General features: G+C 38.6%; 2 protein-coding genes across 3 annotated transcripts in view; one reads left to right on the plus strand and one right to left on the minus strand.

The window, feature by feature from the left end:
• OSGIN2 (oxidative stress induced growth inhibitor family member 2) overlaps window positions 1–9,125 on the minus strand; it is a 26,590-nt gene extending 17,465 nt beyond the window's left edge. The window contains exons 1-2 of one of the 2 annotated variants that reach the window (XM_076005173.1): window positions 8,826–9,125; window positions 41–195 (exon numbers count right to left, since the gene is read on the minus strand). In XM_076005173.1, the coding sequence (XP_075861288.1) occupies window positions 41–107 (67 nt within the window). In that variant the 5' untranslated portion in view covers window positions 108–195; window positions 8,826–9,125. Of the gene's footprint in view, window positions 1–40; window positions 196–8,003; window positions 8,340–8,825 lie in introns of those variants that run through there. The other variant, XM_076005172.1, reaches the window with a different exon arrangement.
• LOC142871966 (uncharacterized) lies at window positions 8,046–15,798 on the plus strand. The gene is made up of 3 exons (XM_076005343.1): window positions 8,046–8,134; window positions 8,232–8,835; window positions 14,608–15,798. The coding sequence occupies exons 1-2, from the start codon at window positions 8,046–8,048 to the stop codon at window positions 8,827–8,829; spliced, it is 687 nt and encodes a 228-aa protein (XP_075861458.1). The 3' UTR covers window positions 8,830–8,835; window positions 14,608–15,798.
• The last annotated feature ends 7,633 nt before the right edge of the window (window positions 15,799–23,431 follow it).

Below are 23,431 nucleotides of genomic sequence, written 5' to 3' on the forward strand. Positions count from 1 at the left end.
TCATACTGTAATTTTAAGAGATAAAAATACAATAACTTACCTATTATTACCACAGGCAAAGTCACTGATGAATCTTCAAGTAAAGACGTTTCTTCAACTAATGGCATAGCTTTAACTTTTTGCCCCAAATTATCACCAAAATATTGCACTAAGGAATTAAAAATCTCTCCTTCAGTTTCAGTGTCACTATAGTTTCTTTAAAGAAAAAATAAAAAGGAACAAAAACAAGAGATACAGTCAACATAGAATTTATAGTCTTTACACAGATTTTATTTAAGCCAGAATATATATAATAGTTTCACAGGAGAAAAGGAAATTGTTTCTGATTAATGCTTTCAAATTAGTAGCTCAGCTACGTCAACCTGTACCAATTTGAAAGCCCCAAATCCTAAATAACTTCTTATCTCTCATTAGTATCTTGTAGACAACTCCCTACTAAATAAGCAGCTCTCCTTAATGACCAAAGACGGCATTGTATTGGGGATTTTATAATTCTCTGAGATCTCCTAGGAATGGCTAATTTCTCCCTTACTTTTTTCCTATTAACTAAAAAGTGAGTGTACTAAAGACAATATATAGTCACATATATTTTATGTAAAAGTTATCATACTTATAAATTGTGCATTTTGGTAAAAGAAATATCGTATATTTTATCCTCAAAAATAAATTAAAATGAGCTTAATGTCGACTTCCAATCTTTCTTTCCCATTTGCCTCCCTAGAAACTAGTTTTAGCATTTTGACATGTTCACGCAATAAATGGAGTTTGCCATGAACACAGTCACTGTTCTGCATTACTTTAGAACAGAATGCCCAAATTATTTTTCATCTTCATACAATCAGCAATAGCTACAATTTCTGGAAGTATTAAACTGTGTATCTCCTAGTGGGTGAGTGTGTTTATTACTCTTCCCAAATGATAAATGAATATGGAGTGGATCAGTTATTTCACAGGACTCAAGTCAACTCAATAATCCCAGAGGAGACTGATCAATCGAAAGAATTAAGGAGAAATAGGAATCTCTGCTTCCCTATAACTTTCAGAGTTCACAATCTAGCCTAGCATAGGGCAGAGTTCTTAGGATATACTAAGCAATTTCCTGAGTCAAAGAAAGTAACCTCTACCCCCAAATATTTGGACTCCCCTTACATGGCTTCTTTAACATATGCATCCAAAACATATGCATCAAGCATGGCTGCTAAGGGAAACCCTTCTTCACACTGCAAGTCTACCCGTGGAAGAAGTGTCTTCTACTCGATTCATCCCTTTCTGAATCATTCCAACTACTGCCTCTGATCAAATCCAGATGCATCTGCTGTCTTGCCAGCGCCTCTTCTTGGCAACTGAACTCAACATGAGTATTTTATACTCTGGCCTTGTCCCTAATATTTCTTCAAAGCAGGCATCCTCAAACTACGGCCCATGGGCCACAGGCGGCCGGCCGAGGACATTTATCCAGCCCACTGGGTGTTTTTGCCACTGCTGCCTGTCCTGCTTAGCAGCCGACTCATCCCCAGGCCCACAGTGCGCATGTGTGGAATGCGTGCTGCACTCTCCAACGGCCCTCCAACGGTCTGAGGGACAGTGAACTGGCCCCATTTAAAAAGTTTGAGGACCCCTGCTCCAAAGTGTGTGCAAAAGATAGGTTCCTCTGCTCCCTTTGGAGGCGTCTGACCAAAGTAATCTTGGCCTGGTTATCACTGTTGTTGTAAAGGCCACAATTCTTTTCTGGAGATAGAGATCTCATCTTCAGTTTCTCTCGGACAGTCCCTACCTCAAACACTGTTGCTTCCATATATATAACATGAGAAATAATTAATAAAAATGATAATCATTCTAAGTTTTTGGTTACTACAAAGATGTTTCCTTCTTCAAAACGTAAACATTTTACATTAAAAGCGGGCGGGGGGGAGGGGATTGCCAAATTGAGAGTATACATACTAAACGAGATTACTTAAATATTCCCTGATACCCTGTACATTCTGAAGGCAAATTTAGGATCTTTTGAAAACAACTGTGAATTAAGACATGTTAGCAGTTACTACCACAGTTAATTTTATAAGCAAAACTCAAATGACCTAAAATGCCTTGGCCAGTTTCTTAAGTCTACAAATAAATGCTGTGAAATATTAATAAATACTTAATATTCAAATTCCTTAAAGACAAATCACGGCTAGGAATGCTGGCTTAAAGAAATTCCACGTCACTTTTGCTTAAAGGTACAGAACTCGATTTTGTATAACTCATTATTATGAGGCATTTATAATTCTAAGTCATAATGTCTCAAGCCTTGGATTTTTAATACAGCTATCAATTCTATATACTGACTATATCTTTTACAAACAAGTACCTCTCCTTACACTGAACTTGTCCTCTCAAATCAGTTTATATTTAAAAAAAAAAAAAAGTAACTTGAGAAGTTAAGACAATTAGAAATAAAATACCCTCTGTTGGGCTTATTAAAAAAGACAAACAGCTTTCAAGAGCTCAAAAACATAAGACAAACAACAGATCATTTGATCAGGCCCTAAATCAAGGTAAACAGAAGGAGACTTGGAAAGAAAGTTTTTTGGTTTTTGTTTTTTTAAAATAAGAGACCTTTAATGAGACTTTAATGAGATATAATCCACACATAAAATTCAGTGCACAATTCAATGGTTTCTAATATATTCACAAGGTTTTGCAACCATCACTAATAATTCCAGAAAATATCTATCTCAGAAATATATCACACACCCATTAGCAGTCACTCTCCATTCTCCCCTCTCCCAAGCTACTGGCGACCACTAACCTACTTCCAGTCCCACTGTTTTTGCCCATTGTGGACATTTTATATGAATGAGACTCCTCATACAATATACAGCTTTTTCTGTCTGGCTTCTTATACTTCTTAGCATGTTTTCAGGTTCACTCATGTGCATGTATAAGTACCTACTCCTTTTGATGTCTGAATAACATTCCATTGTGTGGATATACCACATTTTGTTTATGCATCCATCAGATGATGAACATGTGGGCTATTTCCACTTTTTGGCTATTATGAATAATGTTGCTATGAACATTCACATACAAGTTTCTGTGTGGACAGTGTTTCCATTTCTTTAGGATATATTCCCAGGAGTGCAAAGGCTTGGCCATAAACTCTCTAACATTTTGAGGAACTGCCAAACTATTTTCCAAAATGGCTGCACCACTTTACATTCCCAATATGTAAGAATTCCAATTTCTCCACATACTAGCTAATACTTGTCTTTTATCTTAGCCATCCTAGTGGGTGTGAAGTAGCCTCTCATTATAGTTTTGATTTGCATTTCCCTAATGACTAATAATGTTAAGCATCTTTTCATGTGCTTACCTACTATTTGTATATCTTTTTTGGAGAAGTACCTGTTCAAATTCTTTGCCCATTTTTTAATTAGGTTTTTTATGATTGAGCTTTAAAAGTTCTTTATGTGTTCTAGATATAAGTTCCTCTTCAGATATAGTTTACAAATAAAGTATTCTGATTCATTCTGTGGACTGTCTTTTTAATTTTTTTTTTTTTTTAAGAGAGAGGATTTCACTGTTGCTCAGGCTGGTCTGGAACGCTTAGGCTCAAGAGCATCAGCCTTCTGAGTAGCTGGCGGTACAGGCATGTGCCACCATGCCCAGCTTTGCCTTTTCACTTTCTTGATGATGTTCTTTGAATCATGAGTTTTAAATTTTGATAAAGTCCAATTTATCTTTCGTTGCTATGCTTTTGGTGTCCTAAGAAATCACTGCCTGATCCAGTCACAAAGACTTACTCCTGTGTTTTCTTCTAAGAGTTTAATTTTAGTGCTTACCTTAGGTCTTTGATAATTTTTGTGTATGTTATGAGGTAGGTACACAACTTCATTCTTTTGTTTGTGGATATCCAGTTGTCCTGGCAACATTTGCTGAAGAGACTCTTCTTTCCCCACTGCCTGAGGACCCTAGTCAAAAATCAGTTCACCATAAAAGGATTTCTGGACTCTGAATTCTATCACATTGATCTATAGTAGGGGTCCTCAAACTTTTTAAACAGGGGGCCAGTTCACTGTCCCTCAGATCGTTAAGAGAGTACACACTGTGGGCCCGGGACAAGATGCTGCTAAGCAGGACAGGCAGTAGCGGCAAAAACACCTGGAGGGCTGGATAAATGTGCTAGGCGGCCCTGATCTATAGTTCTACCCTCATACCAGCACATTTCTTAATTACTGTTGCTGTGCAGTAAGTTTTGAAATCAGGAAGTGTGAGTCCTCCAATTTTGTTGTTCTTTTTCAACATTGTCTGGCTATTCTAGGTTCCCTGCATTTCCATGTGAATTTCTTGGATCTGCATGCCAATTTATGCAAAAATGGCAGCTGGGATTTTTTTTTTTTTTTTTTTTTTTTGAGACAGAGTCTCCCTTTGTTGCCCAGGCTAGAGTGAGTGCCATGGCATCAGTCTAGCTCACAGCAACCTCAAACTCCTAGGCTCAAGCAATCCTCCTGCCTCAGCCTCCTGAGTAGCTGGGACTACAGGCATGTGCCACCACACCCGGCTAATTTTTTCTATATATATTAGTTGGCCAATTAATTTCTTTCTATTTTTATGGTAGAGACAGGGTTTCGCTCAGGCTGGTTTTGAACTCCTGACCTTGAGCAATCTGCCCGCCTCGGCCTCCCAGGGTGCTAGGATTACAGGCACGAGCCACCGCACCCGGCCAGGCAGCTGGGATTTTGATAGCATTGCATTGAATCTGTAGATCGAATTCCAGGAGTATTATCATCTTAACAATACTAAGTTTTACAATCCATGAATATGGATTCCTTTCCATTCATTTAGACCTTTAATTTCTCTCAACATTGTGTTTCCAATGTACAAGTCTTGCTTTCTTGTATTAAATTTATTCCTAAGTATTTCATTATTTTGGACACTTCTTGATTATTTTACAATAAATGGAACTTCTGTTAATTTCATTTTCAGATTGTTCAATGTTAATATAGAGAAATACATTTTTGGGGTATGTTGACCTTATATCCTGCAATATTGCTGAATTCAATTATTAGGTCTGGTAGTTTTTATTGTGTGTGGCCCTCAAGTAATTTGACTCTAGTCTGCCCCGAGACTCGAGAAAAATAAGAACCAAAGTTTTAGCTTACCTAAATTCTCTATATATTAGCTTATCTAAATTTACACAGATAATTTGTTCTAATTTTTTAGTAGTCACTGGTATTAACTGTGTGACAAACTATCTGTAATAAACTTGCTCGCTATCTAATAAATTTAATAGTGGCTTAACACAGAAATATGAAAAACTATGAATCAAGAGAATGAAACAAAAAATAAAAATATGGTTCACTAGTTTTACATAAAGCAATAATGAAATAAAAGTCCACTAGGAACTATTCTTTCTAAAAAAAATCAGAGCCTAAGTTATAAATTTAGTATTGCTGTACGTTTTATAGTCTATGCATACTATATCACAGAACTATGAACAGTGTTAATCTCCACTTTCGATCTCCAATTTGATGAATGTTTGTTCTATTTAATATAAGAACTTATTTTGAATAATAAAAATCTACCTTCCCTTTATCTGGGACACCAATTAAATTGGAAAATATGTGCAATTACATTTAGGAAATAGTAAAGAACACACTTAATGCACATAAAAAATATTTAACCCTATACTTAGGCATCAAGTTAAAAGACTATTTGACATTTAAGATGATTTTAGAGGCCTTCCAATTTTTTATTTTGAAACATTAAGGATGGTGTAGACATAATATTTGGATAACACAAAACCGTTTTCCACATCATAGCAATACTTCTTTAATTACTCCTTTGAAAAGTGTGCGGAGAGTTAGGTCCCAATACCCATCCAGATATTAAACAAGATCCAAGATGTAAATGTTGTCACAACCTATTTTAAAATGTATGTTTCTAATAAAACTTGCTCAAAGAACAGCATTAGTAAATTAGAAACATAACCCTAAAGAAGCTGGCCAACTTTTATTTTCGATTTTAGACACAACAGTTTTGCAATGAAAGTGTGGCTGATTAATCATATTGTTTATCTTTTGGCTAGCAGGCATGATTTCCTTTCTGTCCCTCTAGACCAAAATACAGCAAATACTTTGTTTTCAGCCCCTACTCCAAATTTCTGTGCATAGCAGTAAGCATATGGTATTAACCATCTATGGTTAATCAAAAGGATATGAATCCCATGCTGTATATCAAAAGGTCTCAAATGGCTTTTAGACAGTATTTTCTGAAAGATATGTTAGTTCCTAAACAGTTTCAGTTTAATGTGTTTTCACTAGGGGAACCTGTTTTCTAAAACTCTCCAAAGTGAATTTGATATTCTCAAAACACTGTCTTTTGGTAGTCAACAAACAAATTTTTTTTTTATCACCTTGGGTAGAGTAACAGTGGCACCATCATAGCTCACTGCAACTTCAAAACTCCTGGGCTCACCTAATCCTCCTGCCTTGGCCTCCCAAGTATCTAGAATTACAGATGCCACCACATCCAGCTAATTTTTTCTTTTTGGTAGAGATGGGGTCTTGCTCTTGCTCAGGCTGGTCTCTCACTCCTGAGCTCAAGTGATCCTCCCATCTCCCACCTTCACAGAGTGCTAGGATTACAGGCATGAGCCACCAAACCCGGCTGAAACAAACTTGCCTTAAAGTTAAAATCAAGCACTTTATCACATAAAACAATTTTTTTCAATATCTAGAATTTAAAGACTCACACAAAACTTACTGAGAAGCTGGACGAGCCTAGGTTTTTGCCATTATAATGGGAGTTCTAAATTTTCTCTGTGCCTTAAATCCTTTCACAATTTTGTGAAGCCTCTAGACCTCTTCTCTGAATAATGTTATTAAACACATATAGGAATTACAAAGAAATTTATTATAAACTAAAATATAGACTTAGAAACTAAAATATAGACTTGCTTTATATATGTGCTTCTCCATTGCATTAAATAAATTCAGTGATGTGTGATTACTGTGATTTTAAAGAAATAATAAGCATAAACTATTTCTAAATATCTGCAACTGTCATGAGATATGAAAATAATCGTAATTTCTGTTGACAGAAATGCTTCTCATGAATGATTAATACTGTTGAGCATCTTTTCATGTGATTTGTTGTTTATATTTCTATTGAAGGAAATGTTAGCTTTTAAAGTTTAGTGAAAATAATATACCTTTCTTTCCATCCAAGTTCACGCACCACCTAAATTCTACCTATGAAAACCTATTTAAGAATTTTTGATTAGTTTCATACTTTACCAAAAAAGAAGTTTTACAGATCATTATCCTGGAATATTCATATATGTAAAACAAGGTACTAAAGTCTTTAAGCTTAACATTTCTTCACCTCACAGTTAAAACCAGTTTCTAGTGTCTTTGTACTCTCTCCCTATAATTTAAGTGTTAGCCAACTGTGCTAGATCTAAGAACTACACTACTATTTTAAAACTGCATTATCTTTATCATCCCTAAAAACTTTCCCCATAATTCTGAGTGTAAAATAGCAACATTTTTCAAATTTAAACAATATACACCGCTTAAAATGACTAATATCTCAGTAAGTCAGAACCTATTCTTAACTAGATGACGACACTAAAACATAGTTCCCTACCTTCCTTCAACCCCATTATGTTATTAGAAGATTTTAATTTATATTTTTGAAGAAGGAAGGCCCTTCGTGGAATCTTTCACCAAAACTTTGTACTACTTGGGAGTCTTAGTTCGCCGTAACCGACTCAGGCAGGGCCTAGCTGGTCCCACAGTCCCGTGACCGGTGCGGTCCAGCGCAAGGAACAGGGGACAACAGAGTAGGGCTCCCAGGGAAGGGGCACCCCCCTCGAGCAGGGGCGGCCGAGACGGGTCGCGCTGGTGGGACACTGCGGTCCAGGGGCTCGCCCTCCACCCCGGCCCAGGCCCGGCTGCAGGACCCAACAGCGCTCCACCCCCGGCCTGCTCCCCTCTCGTCCCCAGCGGGCAAGTCACCTGAAATGACCGGTCAGGGAGCAGCGGCAGCACCACACCGGCATGGAGCTCTGCGCGAGGGGCACCCGAGCGCGGCCACCTTGGCCGCCACCGCCTCCCTCGGCCCGGCTGCCCGCTCCGGGCGCCCGCTCGTTCGGGGTCGCGGGGTCCGCCGGGCGCCCCCGCCCAGCGCCTCGCCGTTGCTGCGGCTGCCTGGGATCTGAGGCACCGGAGTCCGCCTCCGGACAGCAGCTTCCGCTCCTCGCCCTCGGGGAGCCAGGCGCCGGCGGCGGGTGATCTCGGGGCGCCGCGATGGGGGCGGAGCGGGGCGGGGACGCTGCGACGGCGGCGGCGGCGGCGGCGGCGGCGCGCGGGCTCCTCCTCGCAGGTGCGGCGGCCGCGGGCGAGGCCGGCGATTGGTGGAACCCCGGCCGGGTCGAGAGGGATGGCCAGACTGAGCCGAGGCTGCGCAGGCGGGCCGGGGGGCGAGGTTGCTGGCGGCTGTGGCGACTGCAACCGGGGTCCGGACCTCGGCCTGCGCTCCGCGGCCCCTCCGCGTGGGGCTTGGCGAGGCCGGAGGATGGGAGCTGAGGGAGCCGAGAGAGCTGAGGGCCGAGCGGAAGAGAAGGAGCTGCTAACCGGGCCCGCGGGAGGACCCGGGGGTAGATCCTGTGTATGGCGCGGCCTTTGCAATCCCGCCAAGGATCCCGGGAATGGCCGAGCCTCCCGCTCCCGAGAACCCACCTTCGGGTATCTCCGCGCGCTGGCCCCGGTGCACACGCCGGAAGCTTCCGGGTGGTTCCCGCCCTTGACCCCGCATCACAGTCCCTCGGGGGAACTCACCTAACCGCAGGTGCTCGGGCCTCGCCCGTCTTTCCGGCTTTCTATTATGGAAGTCCGTTTTCCTGGAAGGGGTCAGTCTCCTTTAACTAAGAGGCTCTCAAACATCCACGAGTGTGAGAATTACCCGCAACGCTGGTTAAAAATCCAGGTGTTCATGCCCTTCCCAGACCCACCCTGTCAGTTTGGAGGATAGGAAGGGCAGGAACGAGAGCTGCTTTTTAAGTCCCTCCAGGCGATTGTGATGCAATTGGGAGTTAGGAAAGTACTGAATAGTGAGTGTCCCTATTCGGTGTTTGTAAAAATTTAAAGGGGTGGGGGACAAAAACTAGGAGGGATCGATTTCATCTATGCAATGTCTGTCTCCCACCCCTAAAAGAGCCCTAATTATTTTCGCGGTTAAACTATACTGTACATGCATTTATATTTTAAAATGTAGCTTCAAAAAATGTCCTTTTAAGTTTTGAAGAATATCGTCATTGAACAAACGCGGTTAACAGGTATTTTAGATTCTGTGGAGCTTAAAAGAAAATCGTAGGACTCAGCCTGCCTCTAAGACTAAGCAATCTAAGAGTATATTTACCTTTTTTAAAAAAAGAAAATGTTTTTCTCTTTTTTGAAGTTTTGACAGTTTGACACGTTCATTTCACATTAACATTGGTTCTGAAAGTGAAGCATGTAGTTACTTTTCCTTTAATATTCATACCATTATACTTTTGAAGGACTTAAATTCCTGAAAGTCCAACCCAGAGAATTTAAATATCTGACACTATCAGAATGTTTATAAGTACTTCTTATAAATTTTTCCTTTATGGCTTTGTTTTCATTTTGAGTTTTCTTGCAGTATTTTAAGATCAAATAGTAAAGTGGTATTTCAAATTTTAGGCTTAATCTGGTTTGCATTTAACCTTGTGAACTTGCTGTTATGGTTTGCTCTTGATAATGGCTTGTGATTAAACCAGGCCACAATGACTAGAGAGGATTTTTCTTATAGTAAATGGGACAGATCAGTATTTTCATATTTGTATTTTGAAGTTGTAGGTAAAGTCTTGTTTAAATATAAAACCCAGGTTGGTGAGGTTGCTACTGTTAGAGTGCAAATTGTGTGTAATCCGAAATTCCAACACCTGAGTGAAAGAAACTCACTCCTCCACTCAGTGCCTACCCTAGTATATTTAGGGTGGGGCTTATCTCACACATGTAACCATGCAAGTTCGTGGTACCTTCTGCGTCTCCAGTGTCACCTGGTGGTAGAATTCTTGCTGAATAAGTGCTTCCTACTGATATATAATGTGCCAGTATTTTATACATTAAATTATAATGTAGTGGCTAAGGGGATTGTCTTTGTTGGAATCTTTACTATGCTAGCTGTGTTATCTTGGGCAAATTTCTTAGCATCTCATCTGTAAAATGCAGATTATAGAATTTCATTGGTTGTGAGGATAAAACACAAAGTGCCTGTGAAGACACAGCAAAAAGATGACAAACTAGGAATAGAGTCCTCACCAGGAGTGGAATTGGATGGCACCTTGATCTTGGACTTCTTAGCCTCTAGAACTGTGAGAAAATAAATTTCTGTTGTTTAAACCACTCAGTCTATGGTATTTTGTTATGGCAGGCTGAGCTAAGGTAGTATGTTTTTGCATTTTCTAGAAGCAAACAAAAAATTTTAATGTGAACTATTTAAAATAAACTTTCGTTTCATAAACTCTAAGCAGGTCATCAATGGACCATGTCCTAAAAGATAGTAATTTGATAGCATAGGACTCAGAGGGTTGTAGAAAACATTCTAGCAAACAGTCCCTCCTCTGTTAAAGCTCTGTGAGGCTCAGATTACTTCTGATAATTCAGATTTGTTGTCCTCCAGTCCATTGATACTTTCTGGTACAGTGAATACCTCCATTTAGCTGTTGGCTTGGAATTCTCATCAGTTCAATTGTCTATCTAGATGGCAAATAATAGGAATGCCTCCCTGAGTATATTTAAATTGAGCAGGGGGCAGGAGCTGTGCTGGGAACTTACATTGAGGTTTGCTCCTGCAGTTTGATCTCAGGAGACAGAAATATACCAAGAAGGCTTATAATTTAAAAAGTACAATTTATTTTTGTGAATATTGTAGCAGTCAGGTTCAGTTGCAGGGAACAGAATTCATAGAATTCACTCTAAGGATAATAAGAATTTCTTACAGGGTACTATATTTTGCAGTATCATAGGAGGGCTGAAGAAACAATACATGTAGAACTCTAAGAAAAAATTTCCCAAAGTCACACAGCAAGAGCGGGCCACTAAGGGAGCTGCCTGCCAAAACAGAAAGCTGTAGCTACAGCTGCTGACTCCAGAATTATACCTGACATGTAATATTTTAAATTTTTTTATTGTCTGTCTTCCTGTACTGCAAAGTAAGTCCAGGAGGTCATGAACTTTTTTCTTTGTTCACTGTTGTATACCCAGCCGAGAGAACAGATCTTGGCTTGAAGGAATGAACATACAGCAATCATAGGTAATACCCCATAAATCCAGCAGAGCTGATGCTGGGTAAGCCTTTAACTAAATGGTAGAAATAAACATGAAATATAAGAGACTCATTTCTCTGTTTCATGGTCAGTAAGGTAAATTAGTAGGCGCTATTCGTATTACTACAAGATTAGAGAAAAGGGCAGAAGTAGAGAACAAGAGAGACAGGAAAGGTAAGTTCTAAGAATCTAGGTTTTCAACATCAGAATAGTAGTTCCAGAAAGTGAGACTAGATAAAGTTGTTGATGAAACTTACTGAACAAGGAAAAAAGTTTCAGAACTAAAGGGAAACATAGTCTGCAAATGGAGAAGATCTACTGAGTTCTGAGCAGGAAAAAGAAAAAATGTACATATAAATATATCATGAAATTTAAGGATAGAATGATGAGAAGATTCTAAAAGCTTCCAGGGAACAAAGTCAGGTCCTCTATAAGGGAATGAGCATCAGGCTGGCAACAGATTTCTCTTAGACAGGACTGGTTATTAAGAAATAAACAATGTCCTGAAAGTTCCTAAGGGAAAATGAACTTGGAATTCTATACCAAGCCAAGCTAGTAATAAAGTATGGGGATAGAATGAAAAATAAAATGAAGTATAAACTGAGAAAGCTTTACCTGCCAAATATTCTTTTTTGGGATGTTATATGAGAAGATAGGTTGGCAAAACAAGGAAATTATCCAAGAAATTAGAGCAGATCAGATCTATTAAATATGATACAGTGGAATGAACTCAGAAATGCAATGAAGGCAAATTCCAGGTTGACAACTGTCATCTGCAGCAAGAGGTCTACCTGTCCAGATTGAAAGGAGACTTCAGGGCTGTAAGAAAGAACTACCTATAGGAAAAAGGGCGTCCCTAGATTTGATAGTATTCTAGAAGTGTTGGAAGAACTTATTCTAATGATGCCATAAAGGTAGACAATTCAAAATCTAGTGAAAAGACAATTTGTAATCCAGTGAGGACAGGATGTATGACAAAAAGTTGCACAAAAAACAATTATAGAATGCAACTTTCCTGGGAAGTGATTACATGGATATAACATTGTTTACTGATTTTCAAGTTTGCAGTCTACCGTAGACAAAGCAAGAATTGCTTAACTATGGATACAGAACACATTATAAATGTTCAGAATGGTAATGTAAAAGGAAACAAGAGAGATGAAGAGAAGGGTGTGGGATACGAAATTCTTATCGGACAAAATGAAGAGATACTGCTTATATTGAAACAAGAAATATGAGTTTAAGTTTTTTTTTTTTTTTTGAGACAGAGTCTCACTTTGTTGCCCAGGCTAGAGTGAGTGCCGTGGCGTCAGCCTGGCTCACAGCAACCTCAATCTCCGGGGCTCAGCGATCCTACTGCCTCAGCCTCCCAAGTAGCTGGGACTACAGGCATGTGCCACCATGCCCGGCTAATTTTTTGTATATATATTTTTAGCTGGTCAATTAATTTATTTCTATTTTTGGTAGAGACAGGGTCTCGCTCAGGCTGGTTTCGAACTCCTGACCTTGAGCAATCCGCCCGCCTCGGCCTCCCAAAGTGCTAGGATTACAGGCGTGAGCCACCACGCCCGGCCTGAGTTTAAGTTTTAATATATTATTTTAAATCGCAAATGTAATCAATGGAAAAGCTAACAACAGTGATATAATTTATTAGCTGTTAAGGGTAGGGAAAATGGGAGGTGGTTTCAAGTAGCTAGATCCTTGTCTATCTTGGCTGGAGGTGAATATGCAAGATCTAAGGTTATATATCAAAAATTTGCATCATAAGCATATTATTTACAGATGGGAGGGTAACCAAAAGCAGAGATAAATGTGGTTGCCTCTGGGAAACAAGATTGGAGGGGTTGGAAAAGGATGGGTTCAGGCCTATTGCTTTTTGTATTCGGCCCACTTGAATTCATTCATTCATTTAACGGATATTTGTTGTATGCCAAAAAATGTGCCAGGAGAAAATATCCTATCTCCCCAAATCTTCAGTAATGTCATAAGTAGGATATTTTGTATCACAACAGTGCCAAAATATAAAATTGGATATTAGCAATGTTCTTAAAAATTATTATTAGCCAATCAATGTCAACCATGTCACTACCTTCTTCTCTCACCATTCCTCCTATATTCTTATTCCCTAACAAACTTTTCAGTCTCTGACACCTGACACCCCCACACAGTCTTGTTTGTTGGTGTTGTAGGGAACTCACTAATGGTGCAATAAAGGAAAAAATATGACCTGTCCTACCTTTCCCCTCCAGTGGGATGGTTGGGTGAGGTCCCTGGATTTCTGTGGAGGGCATTTGTGGTTTTGGAGTTCCAGGTAATGATGACACAGGAGCAGCAAGGATCGTGAGCATATTGAACAGATTACTTGGGAGCAGGAATGAGATAAACCTTCTCTTTGTCACCTATGCCAGAGTAGTGGTTCTCTCCTATGGCTGCATACCCAGGGAGCCCTTAGGTCTGCGATTCAAATCATTAATATACAATCTACATGCAATTTCTGTACAATTGATGGAATTCTCAAAATAAATTAGTGTCAAACTACTTTATCAACCGTTTTCATTCTAATATTTGTGATATAATTAAAATCTAAGAGCATCACTCACTTTTTTGACCTTATAATACATAGATATAGTTAGTGTAAATAGAAAATATGTAGCTTTTATTTCATAGATAAAATTAATTCAATGGCCAGAAGCCCCCTACACACACACACACACACACCAATTTATAGTTCTAATCTCACCTCTTAATCTCAGTGCTCCTTATGTTGTTCTCTAAACATACCAAACAAGCTCTCCTTCTTGGGATTTTGCATTGGCTGTTCCCTCTATCTGGGACACTTTCCCCCATGTATGCATGGCTAACTCCTTCACCTCCTCAGTGAGACTGACCTACCCTCCATATCCTAAAATGGCACTCCCAATCTCACTCTGTTCTACTTTTATTTTTATTATAGCACTCACCAGCTACTAACATATAATTTGCCAACTTATATATATTGTGTAATGATTGTTTCTTCCCGCTAGAATGTAAACCAATAAGGTAAGTTGGTTTTTTTTGGTTTTGTTCACTAGTGAAACTTAAGTTTCTGAAACAGTGCCTAACACTAGTGAGCACTCAATAATACTTGTTGAGCTTCAGTGGCCTCTTCAATAACATTTAGCTCATTATCTCCACAAAAGATATGTGTTTAGCCATGTTATGTAATATGTGTTTGGAATGTGCTAGCATTACACTGTTACATAAAGTCTTTGTGGATTTATAAATCTCCCCAGGCAGATGTTCTGTCTCCCTGTGAGGCCTGCTGGATATCTGGGCTGGCAGTCAGAAGATCCAGGCTTTACCCTTTCCTACTTCACCCCTGAGTCTCACTTTTGTGATCTATAAAAGAAAGAGATTGGTAAAAATGAATTCCAAGTTCTCTTTCCCTTCTATTTCATTACCAGTTGTGAGCTTGAAAGTTCTCTTTCCCTTCTCTTCCCCATGCAATAAAATGTTAATTTCGTGTTTTGTATTTTCTTTTGAAAGCAGCTAAAACATGCACCTATCTCCATAGTTCAAGCTGAATTTGATATAGTAGTTAAACGTTATGCTCTTTGGAACCAGACTGTCTTTATTTTAACCCTCACTTTACTACTTACTACCTCAGTATTAAACAAGTTATTCAACATCTCTCAGCCTCAGTTCCCTCATCCATATAATGAATATGGTAGTAATACCAATTTCAATAGGCATTGTTATATTTATTGTGAAATTGAATTAGATAATCCATGTAAAAACATTTAACACAGTGAATGATTCACGCTAAGGGCTCAGAAACTGTTAGCTGTTGGCTTTTTGCGAAAAATTAATCTTAATACTTTATGTTACATGGGTTTGTGGAAATAAATGAAGATCAACTAAATGAGAAAAACGAAGTCTATTTTTTCTGAGCTTGCTACAGCAAGGGAGTCAGCCACTGTCACTGGCATTTTGGCAGAGACTCAAAGGCAGGCAGAACAGTGGCAAAGCGTCTGGGATGGCCTGATGAGAGGCAGGCTAACTAGCAGCAGGGTATCCTATGCAATGGATTAGGATCAATTGCATTGATCCTAATGCGATCGGGTCGCATATTTTTTCCTCTATTTTGCTTTGTCTAGTTGGTTCTAAGTTGAGTTGAACAAAAATTAGGGAAGCTATCAGTTATTAATCAAGCCCTATCCATTTGGGAGTGATTGTTGCAGATGTTATTGTTTAGCTTCCTGGATTTTCACTAGAAATAGCAATTTGGCTTCCTGGAAGTCTGCTTTCCTGTGCAGGTTGCTGCTGGCTGTCGGTCAAAGTTCTGTTTTATTTTATTTTTTATTTATTTATTTTTTTTTGTTAACAGAGTCTTGCCCAGGCTAGAGGGTTGTGGCATCAGCCTACCTCACAGCAACCTCCAACTCCAGGCTCAAGCGATCCTCCCGCCTCAGCCTCCCGAGTAGCCGGGACCACAGGCATGCGCCAACATGCCCAGCTAATTTTTTCCATATATTTTTAGTTGGGCAATTAATTGCTCTCCATTTTTAGCAGAGATGGGGTCTCGTTCTTGCTCAGGCTGGTTTCGAACTCCCGACCTTGAGCGATCCTCCCGCCTCGGCCTCCCAGAGTGGTAGGATTACAGGCATGAGCCACCGCGCCTGGCCCCCAAAGTTCTGTTTTAATATGTGGTCTGGTCATTGTCCATTTGCATATTCTGTCTCTTGGGTTCATAGGAATACAGTAAAATTTTGATGGCTTTCATAGAATTAGGCTTTTCAATATCTGAAAATGGTAAATGTGGGGATAATTTAATTTAACTCCATTAATTTATATTGATATATATTCGTTTTAGAGTTTATTCCAATTAAGTGCTAATTTCATGCCATAGTAAGATTTGGATGATGATAGTAGCTCTGCCTTTATCGGCAAAGTTATTAAGAATATTGACTAGAGGCCGGGCGCTGTGGCTCACGCCTGTAATCCTAGCTCTTGGGAGGCCGAGGCGGGCGGATTGCTCAAGGTCAGGAGTTCAAAACCAGCCTGAGCAAGAGCGAGACCCCGTCTCTACTATAAATAGAAAGAAATTAATTGGCCAACTGATATATATATAAAAAAAAAAAAATTAGCCGGGCATGGTGGCGCATGCCTGTAGTCCCAGCTACTTGGGAGGCTGAGGCAGAAGGATCACTCAAGCCCAGGAGTTTGAGGTTGCTGTGAGCTAGGCTGACGCCACGGCACTCACTCTAGCCTGGGCAACAAAGCGAGACTCTGTCTCACAAAAAAAAAAAAATAAAAAGAATATTGACTAGAGGGCCAGGCGCGGTGGCTCACGCCTGTAATCCTAGCTCTCTGGGAGGCCGAGGCGGGCGGATTGCTCAAGGTCAGGAGTTCAAAACCAGCCTGAGCAAGAGTGAGACCCCGTCTCTACTATAAATAGAAAGAAACTAATTGGCCAACTGATATATATATATAAAAAATTAGCCGGGCATGGTGGCGCATGCCTGTAGTCCCAGCTACTCGGGAGGCTGAGACAGAAGGATCGCTCGAGCCCAGGAGTTTGAGGTTGCTGTGAGCTAGGCTGACGCCACGGCACTCACTCTAGCCTGAGCAACAAAGCGAGACTCTGTCTCAAAAAAAAAAAAAAAAAAAAAAAAAAGAATATTGACTAGAGAAAAATGGATGGTTTTAGTTGCTTCTTTAATAGAGCACAATTTATTTGATTTAAATATTGCCACTTTGTTTGTGTTGTATAAACTTATCCTGCAAAGTACATTATCTTCCCTTAATCTGTTTTATCTGTAAAAAACAAAAAAGGCTTACAGCAAATACAACTGTAGTTCTTTTTACCTAATCATCTTCTTCAATGCTTATTTGTCCATTAAATCAGGGGGAATTCTAAGATGCATGGTAAAGTTATTTTGGGGAACGAGACCCATTTCCCACATTTTACCTCAGAGGCTTCAGAATTTGAATTTAAATTTATGTCATCAAATAGGATAATTTCATAAGGCCACTGATACTATTTCTTCTCTGTGAGTATATTTCTGATATTTTGCTCTTTATTCTCTGTTAATTTTTTTAATTAAAAAATTTTTAGAGGTGGGGTCTTGCTATATTGCCCAGGTTGGACTCAAATTCCTGAACTCAAGGAGCCCTCCCAAGTAGCTAAAACTATAGGCATGCACCACTGTGCTGGGAAATTCTCTTTTACTTATAAAGACTAGTCTCCTCAGTAAACAAAAGTTTCTATGACCTAGCAGTTTTTCCATATGTATAGTATGTATATTCATTATTAAATTGCTTCTTGATTTGGATTTCAGTTGCCAGAGGTACTTAACAAATAAGTGACTTATTCATAAATTCTCACTCCTATTGAAAATCTGCTGTTTGGCATTTATTCCTGACAGAACTGAAAGAACTATGGTATCAATTATACCAGAGATGAGAATATTTGAAAAGGAAACTTAAATTTCCACCATTATATAATTTATTCTTGATATGTTTCCATGGTAAAATAAGAATTATTGACTTGACATTTTAAGGCATTTAAAATTATAAAACTTTTAAAATAAAGCTGTCTGCATTTGTGTAACAGTGATATTAGCAGGTGCGTAGGATTACTAGAATAACTACATTTTTGTCCTTGCTCTCAGTCTAAAATTAGATTTTTATAAATCCCAGAAATAATAGATTTAATCATAAATATAAATAGTTTTTAAATTTTATTGTAGACTACGTACCAGTCATGACACAGTTAAAATAATCATTTGCTTGACTATCTAACTGCTTGTTACTTTGCTATAACTAGAACATTTGATAAGGGTGACCTTTTGGGGGATTGACAAGGAATGTGCTTATTTGTGCATACTTTTATGTTAATTTAATAGAAATCAATGAGCACTCATGCTAAGTATGCTAGAAATTTAGTGTGGCATCCAGAGCTCAAAACTAGAGTTTGAAATCAGTGTCCAAAAAAAGCATGTAAAACACATCTAACCTTCCATGTGCAGTTCCAGGAGGAAAAAAATCAATCTTCTTTCTTGTTTAAAAATACTATGTGTGCAAGAATTAATCTCCAGAGTTATATAACAAAAGACACCAGAGCTTTAGATAAACTAATGAAAGAAAAAAGATTAAAACTCTATCCACTATGTTTTTTTTCTTGTGAGTATGTATTTCATTTGCAGGAGGATTCTGTTTGGCACATTTACAAAGCTGCCTGCTCTTATTTAAAATACTGTCTTGTTCTTTGGTTGTCATTTATATTCCTTCCTTCCTTATCAATATTTATGTAAGCATGTCTTTACAACTATACTGTATCCTTTTTTCTAGTCCTTGGTATACAAATTCTCCTCTTCATTATGTCTGGCTAATATTTTCTCACTATGATTCATTTCCTCAAACAGATTATAATCTTCATCTCCACCAGGGGGTTGATTTAGAGGATCATGCTATGTACTCAGGATGTTGAATCTTAACCACAGGGCAGTTTCACATTTGCCTCTGCCTGAACTAACTAAATAGGTTTTGCCATATCTGGACTGGACCAGTTATAATACAAACATTATTCATTCTAGCCAAGTAGACAGTGAATTTGGACTCCACAGGTACCCACAGGCTGAGGTGCTAGTTTCCTGTGAATGACTTCTTTTTATCCAAGACCCAAGCCAGAGGGCAAGCTTCTGCAGTTTCCTAGGCAGGACCAATGGCTGACCTTTTTCCATTTCATGGAATGATCAGCCCCTTTTGACTCCTGGTTGTATGCAGGAAACTTACAGTTTAAAGAGTTTCCTATCAATTTCTAGCATGACAAAATATCCAGATTTTCCATTGTTATGTTAATATTTGGTCCATGTGTTTATATCGGTAGGAAAGGGGTCCTTCTAATATCAGCTTGTGCTGATATGTTAACCTAAAATTTATCCATTTCTTTAATATATGCAAGTCTTTCTAATCTTTCATTGTTTCATTGATTCTTGTGATTTCTGATTGGGTTTATTAATTATTTCATTATCATTATAATTATATTTACTTATATCATGAATACAAAGATGATAAGTAAAGAATTTTTCCTTTTTTCTCCTGGAAATAGTTGACTAAATTTTGTCTAATATTATGTGGTTTCTGAATGATCATCATTCCTAGGGCAGATTAAAATAATTCTTTTTTTCTTTCAAAAGGATCCAACCTGTACTTTGAACTTAATATGCATACATAACACTTTATTATTATTTGGCATCTAATTACAGGTAGTAAAACTACTTTGGCAGTAGAATTTACATTTAATGTATTCATTACTCAGAGTCAGAATTCTATTCCATGGAATGGTACTAGCAAAAGCCAAGAAAATTCTAAATAGACTGAACTACCAGGAGAACCAATAGGAAATGACACTGACACATCAGACAAAGTAAGTCTATTTTTTAATCTGAATTGAGTCAAAGCAGGCACTAGAGTTTGGGCTTACAATAGAAACCTAGTTACCAGCATTGAGGCACAAGGGCACAAGCTGAACCATCATGCTGAGCTGAGGCATACTTGGCACAACCACAAATTAAATGAGTCCAAGTGGGTTACAAACTCTTGGAGACGGGGTTATAACCTACTGGGGCCAATTCATTGTCTTACACCTAGTCTTCATCCCCTACTTGTTGTTCATTCCTTTAGACATGCATTCTTTCCTTCCAACATGGTCCTCTGGTTACCTCTTTCAGACACTGCAGGCCCAGGCAGAGCACTCAGGACTGCCAAAAGGAAGCTTGGTTGAAAGGCAGCAGTTGGCAGTGAGCCTCTGTTATTGTAACTTGTCTTTCTGGAAACAGTTCTGGCGCCTGCCTCCTCTACCTCCTTTTTGTCTTTGGTTCTAACTTTTCACTGGTGACCATAATCCACTTCTTATATCCTACCTTATATTTCTATCCAGGACACTCATGTGGCCAACCCATTCTGATGGACTTTGTTCAACAAGTTCCTTAAATTGAAGGGTGGTCTGTAAACTCTATGTGATTTGTTTAAAACTGTCTGGCTTCATCTTATAAAAATATATTTTGGGCCAAAACCTGAAGTACAATAGAGTTAAAACTTTATTTGCTCTATTGATAGAAGGAAATATTACATTCTTTTTTCCTCAATAGTCTTTTGGTTATTTGAAAAAGCATCATATTTCTGGTAGTGTCAATACAGTCACTACTTCGCTGACTTGAATAATGTATTAACCTCAACATTGAAAGACATACTCTACATCTAATACAAACACACAGAAATTACATGTGGATCTCATCTGTCTTATATATGTAAATCATACTCTCTGGAAAATTCTAAAAGATGCCACTGTTCCCTGTCTTTGACTTCCTAGCCTATGTGCAGGTTAGGATTCCTTGAAAATATGCCAATTCTTGCTCTGTGGAACAAATACTTCTTTTCTACTTATCTTATGTAGAAAAGTACATACTGCTTGTTTGTCTTATCTTGCCCAAACCCAATTGTAGGATTGTCCCCTTCACTAAGAATATAAATCTTAAGTCTTAGCAAAGCATACAAGATACATAGTTGATTTTAACTGCTGCTTACCCCCTTACACAACCTTCCAGCAACCCCCAAATGCTAGTAACATCAATATACCACGCTGTTTCTTGTCTTGAGCCTTTGTACCAGTCGTCCCCTTTCACTGGAATGTCCTCCTTCATACTACTGAGTAGAATTCCATTACATGAACTGCCACAACCCACGTACCAGTTAATGGACATTGGAGTTGTTTGGAATGATCATAAATACAAATTAAAAAATAAAATTGCTCCAAACATTTGCATACAGAGTTTTGTGTTGCTGTATGTTTTCATTTCATTTGGGGAAATACCTGAGAGTGGAAATGCTGAGTCATATGGCAAGACTATGCTTAACCTTTATAAGAAACTTCCAAACTCTTTCCCAAAGTGATCTTATCATTTTCCATCCTCACCAGCAATGCATGAGTTTCAATTGCTCAGTATTTTCACCAGCACTTGATGTTGTCAGTCTTTTTTTTTTTTATTTGAAAGAAGTTTATTCTGAGCCAAATTTGAGGACCATGGCCTGGAGCCACTCTCAAGAAGCAAGCCACTCTCCTTGAGCAAGTGGGCTTGCTGTGGCTGGGTTACAGTTCAGTTTTATACATTTTCAGAGAGACAAGGGTTACAGGCAAAGTCACAAATCAATACATGAGAGGTATACATTGGTTTGGCCCAAAAAGGTGGGACATCTCGAAGTGGGGGGCTTAGAGTTTATAGGCGGGTTTAAATTCTTTGGCTGGCAATTGGCTGAGAGAGTTAGACTTTATCTAGAAGACCAGAAAGGATATGCTTACTTTAAGATAAGGGTATGAGCACTCTGGGAGGTCCAGACAGGAGGACATTTTAAATTTACAATAGGCCCCTGCTAGGATGCTTTAAGATATTTTAAATTTATGATAGGCATCTGCTAGGATGCTTGAGTTAAGACTGGGGCTTCCTATCTTTTAAGTGATGTTAATGCCATACCAGAATCAGGTTGGGAAGTAAACCACCGCTTCATTTGGTTAACAAAAGCCGTTTAGTGGGAATTTACCGTTTGTCTGCCAGACCCAGCTGGCCTCCTTAGGAAAGAGTTTTTAGCAAAAGAAAAAGATCAGAGTTCAGTCCTCAGTTCCCCCTGTTGGCCAAAGATCCTTCCATGGAATGCATGAGTAGGCCAATAACCAGCATGAGGTCCCACTTCGGGGCTTGGAAGGCTCATTTCTAGAGTTGTCTATCTGGTCCCACGTGCTGTGAAATAGGCAGTGTTATATCTTAGGGGAGGGACATGACTCCACTTGATTTAATAGCCAATTGTTAAAGGGGGCCAGATAGAGTCAGGCTTCTTCGGGCCTACTCTGAAAAAACATCTTGAACCAGATCTGTTCTGTGAGCTATCATGACCTGGGCCTTTGATTGATTTTTAATTTTAGGCATTCTGGTAATATATATAGTGGCATCTCTCTGTGATTTTAATTTGCTTCTCATGAATGATTAATACTGTTGAGCATCTTTTCATGTGCTGATTTGTAATTCATATGTCATCTTTAGTGAAGTGGCTATTCAAGTTTTTGCCCATTATTTTATTGGGTTGTTTGTTTTCTTATTCTGGAGTTGTGAGAGTACTTTTAGATTTTAGGTACAATTCTTTATCAAGTAGAGAATGAGGGTATGAGGGTTCAATCAACTAATTCTTCTTAAGTATTCACTGGTGCAGTAGAGATAGTGCAATAGTTTGTGAAGCCATGCTACCAAGTCTCAATGATTTATCTTCACATGAGAGAATAAGTTAAGCCACAGTTATTTGGGGTTTCTCACCCTGATAGCTGAACCCAATCCAAACAGATACATTATATAATAGTATTTTGCTGGTTTCTTCTTAACCTCTTGAAGAATTTAGTTAATTGAGTTACTTCTAAAAGTCTTTATCAAAGTCAAAGGAGTTGAAACTGAAACATTAATGGAGTTCTTGGTTGCTGGAGAGAAGGATTTGCATAATATAAGGGAGATTTCCAAGGAAGGAACTTTTGGTTTAGCACATACAATAGCGTAATATTACAATGTGGAAGGAAGAGGCTGGGGATTTTAGTTCAGTTGTGGGCTGGAATTTGCTAGCTATGTGATCCTAGACAAATTACCTAACCTCTCAGATTTCTGTCTCTTCATTTATATAAAATGAGGATAATAATTTTTAGTTTCCCTACTTCAAAGTTTCTAAGTCTATTGTTTCTAAGTCTAAGCTTTTGTATCTTCATTATCTTCAACTTACTTTATGCTTTTTCTGCTCTCTTGGCTCCAGTATGTACCACAGGAAGCAGAAACATGGCATAAAATTAAAAATAGCAATAATTTAAGTATTTTAATTATTGTTCATTTAATTTTTGCCAAATCCTTCAAAACAAAGTTTTAGTGAATAGCAAGTATGATTCAGCATTAACCACTTTCAGGAACACTAAGCTGAAACTGATTATTGTTAAAAATAAGGCATGTTCCTGCAAAGAGGCCTGATAAAAAAATAAAAATTAAAAAAATTAAAAATAAAAAGATAAGGCATGGATTTAAGTTGTGG

This window comes from Microcebus murinus, chromosome 7 (assembly GCF_040939455.1).
Source record: "Microcebus murinus isolate Inina chromosome 7, M.murinus_Inina_mat1.0, whole genome shotgun sequence".
In the NCBI taxonomy this organism is placed as follows: domain Eukaryota; kingdom Metazoa; phylum Chordata; class Mammalia; order Primates; family Cheirogaleidae; genus Microcebus; species Microcebus murinus.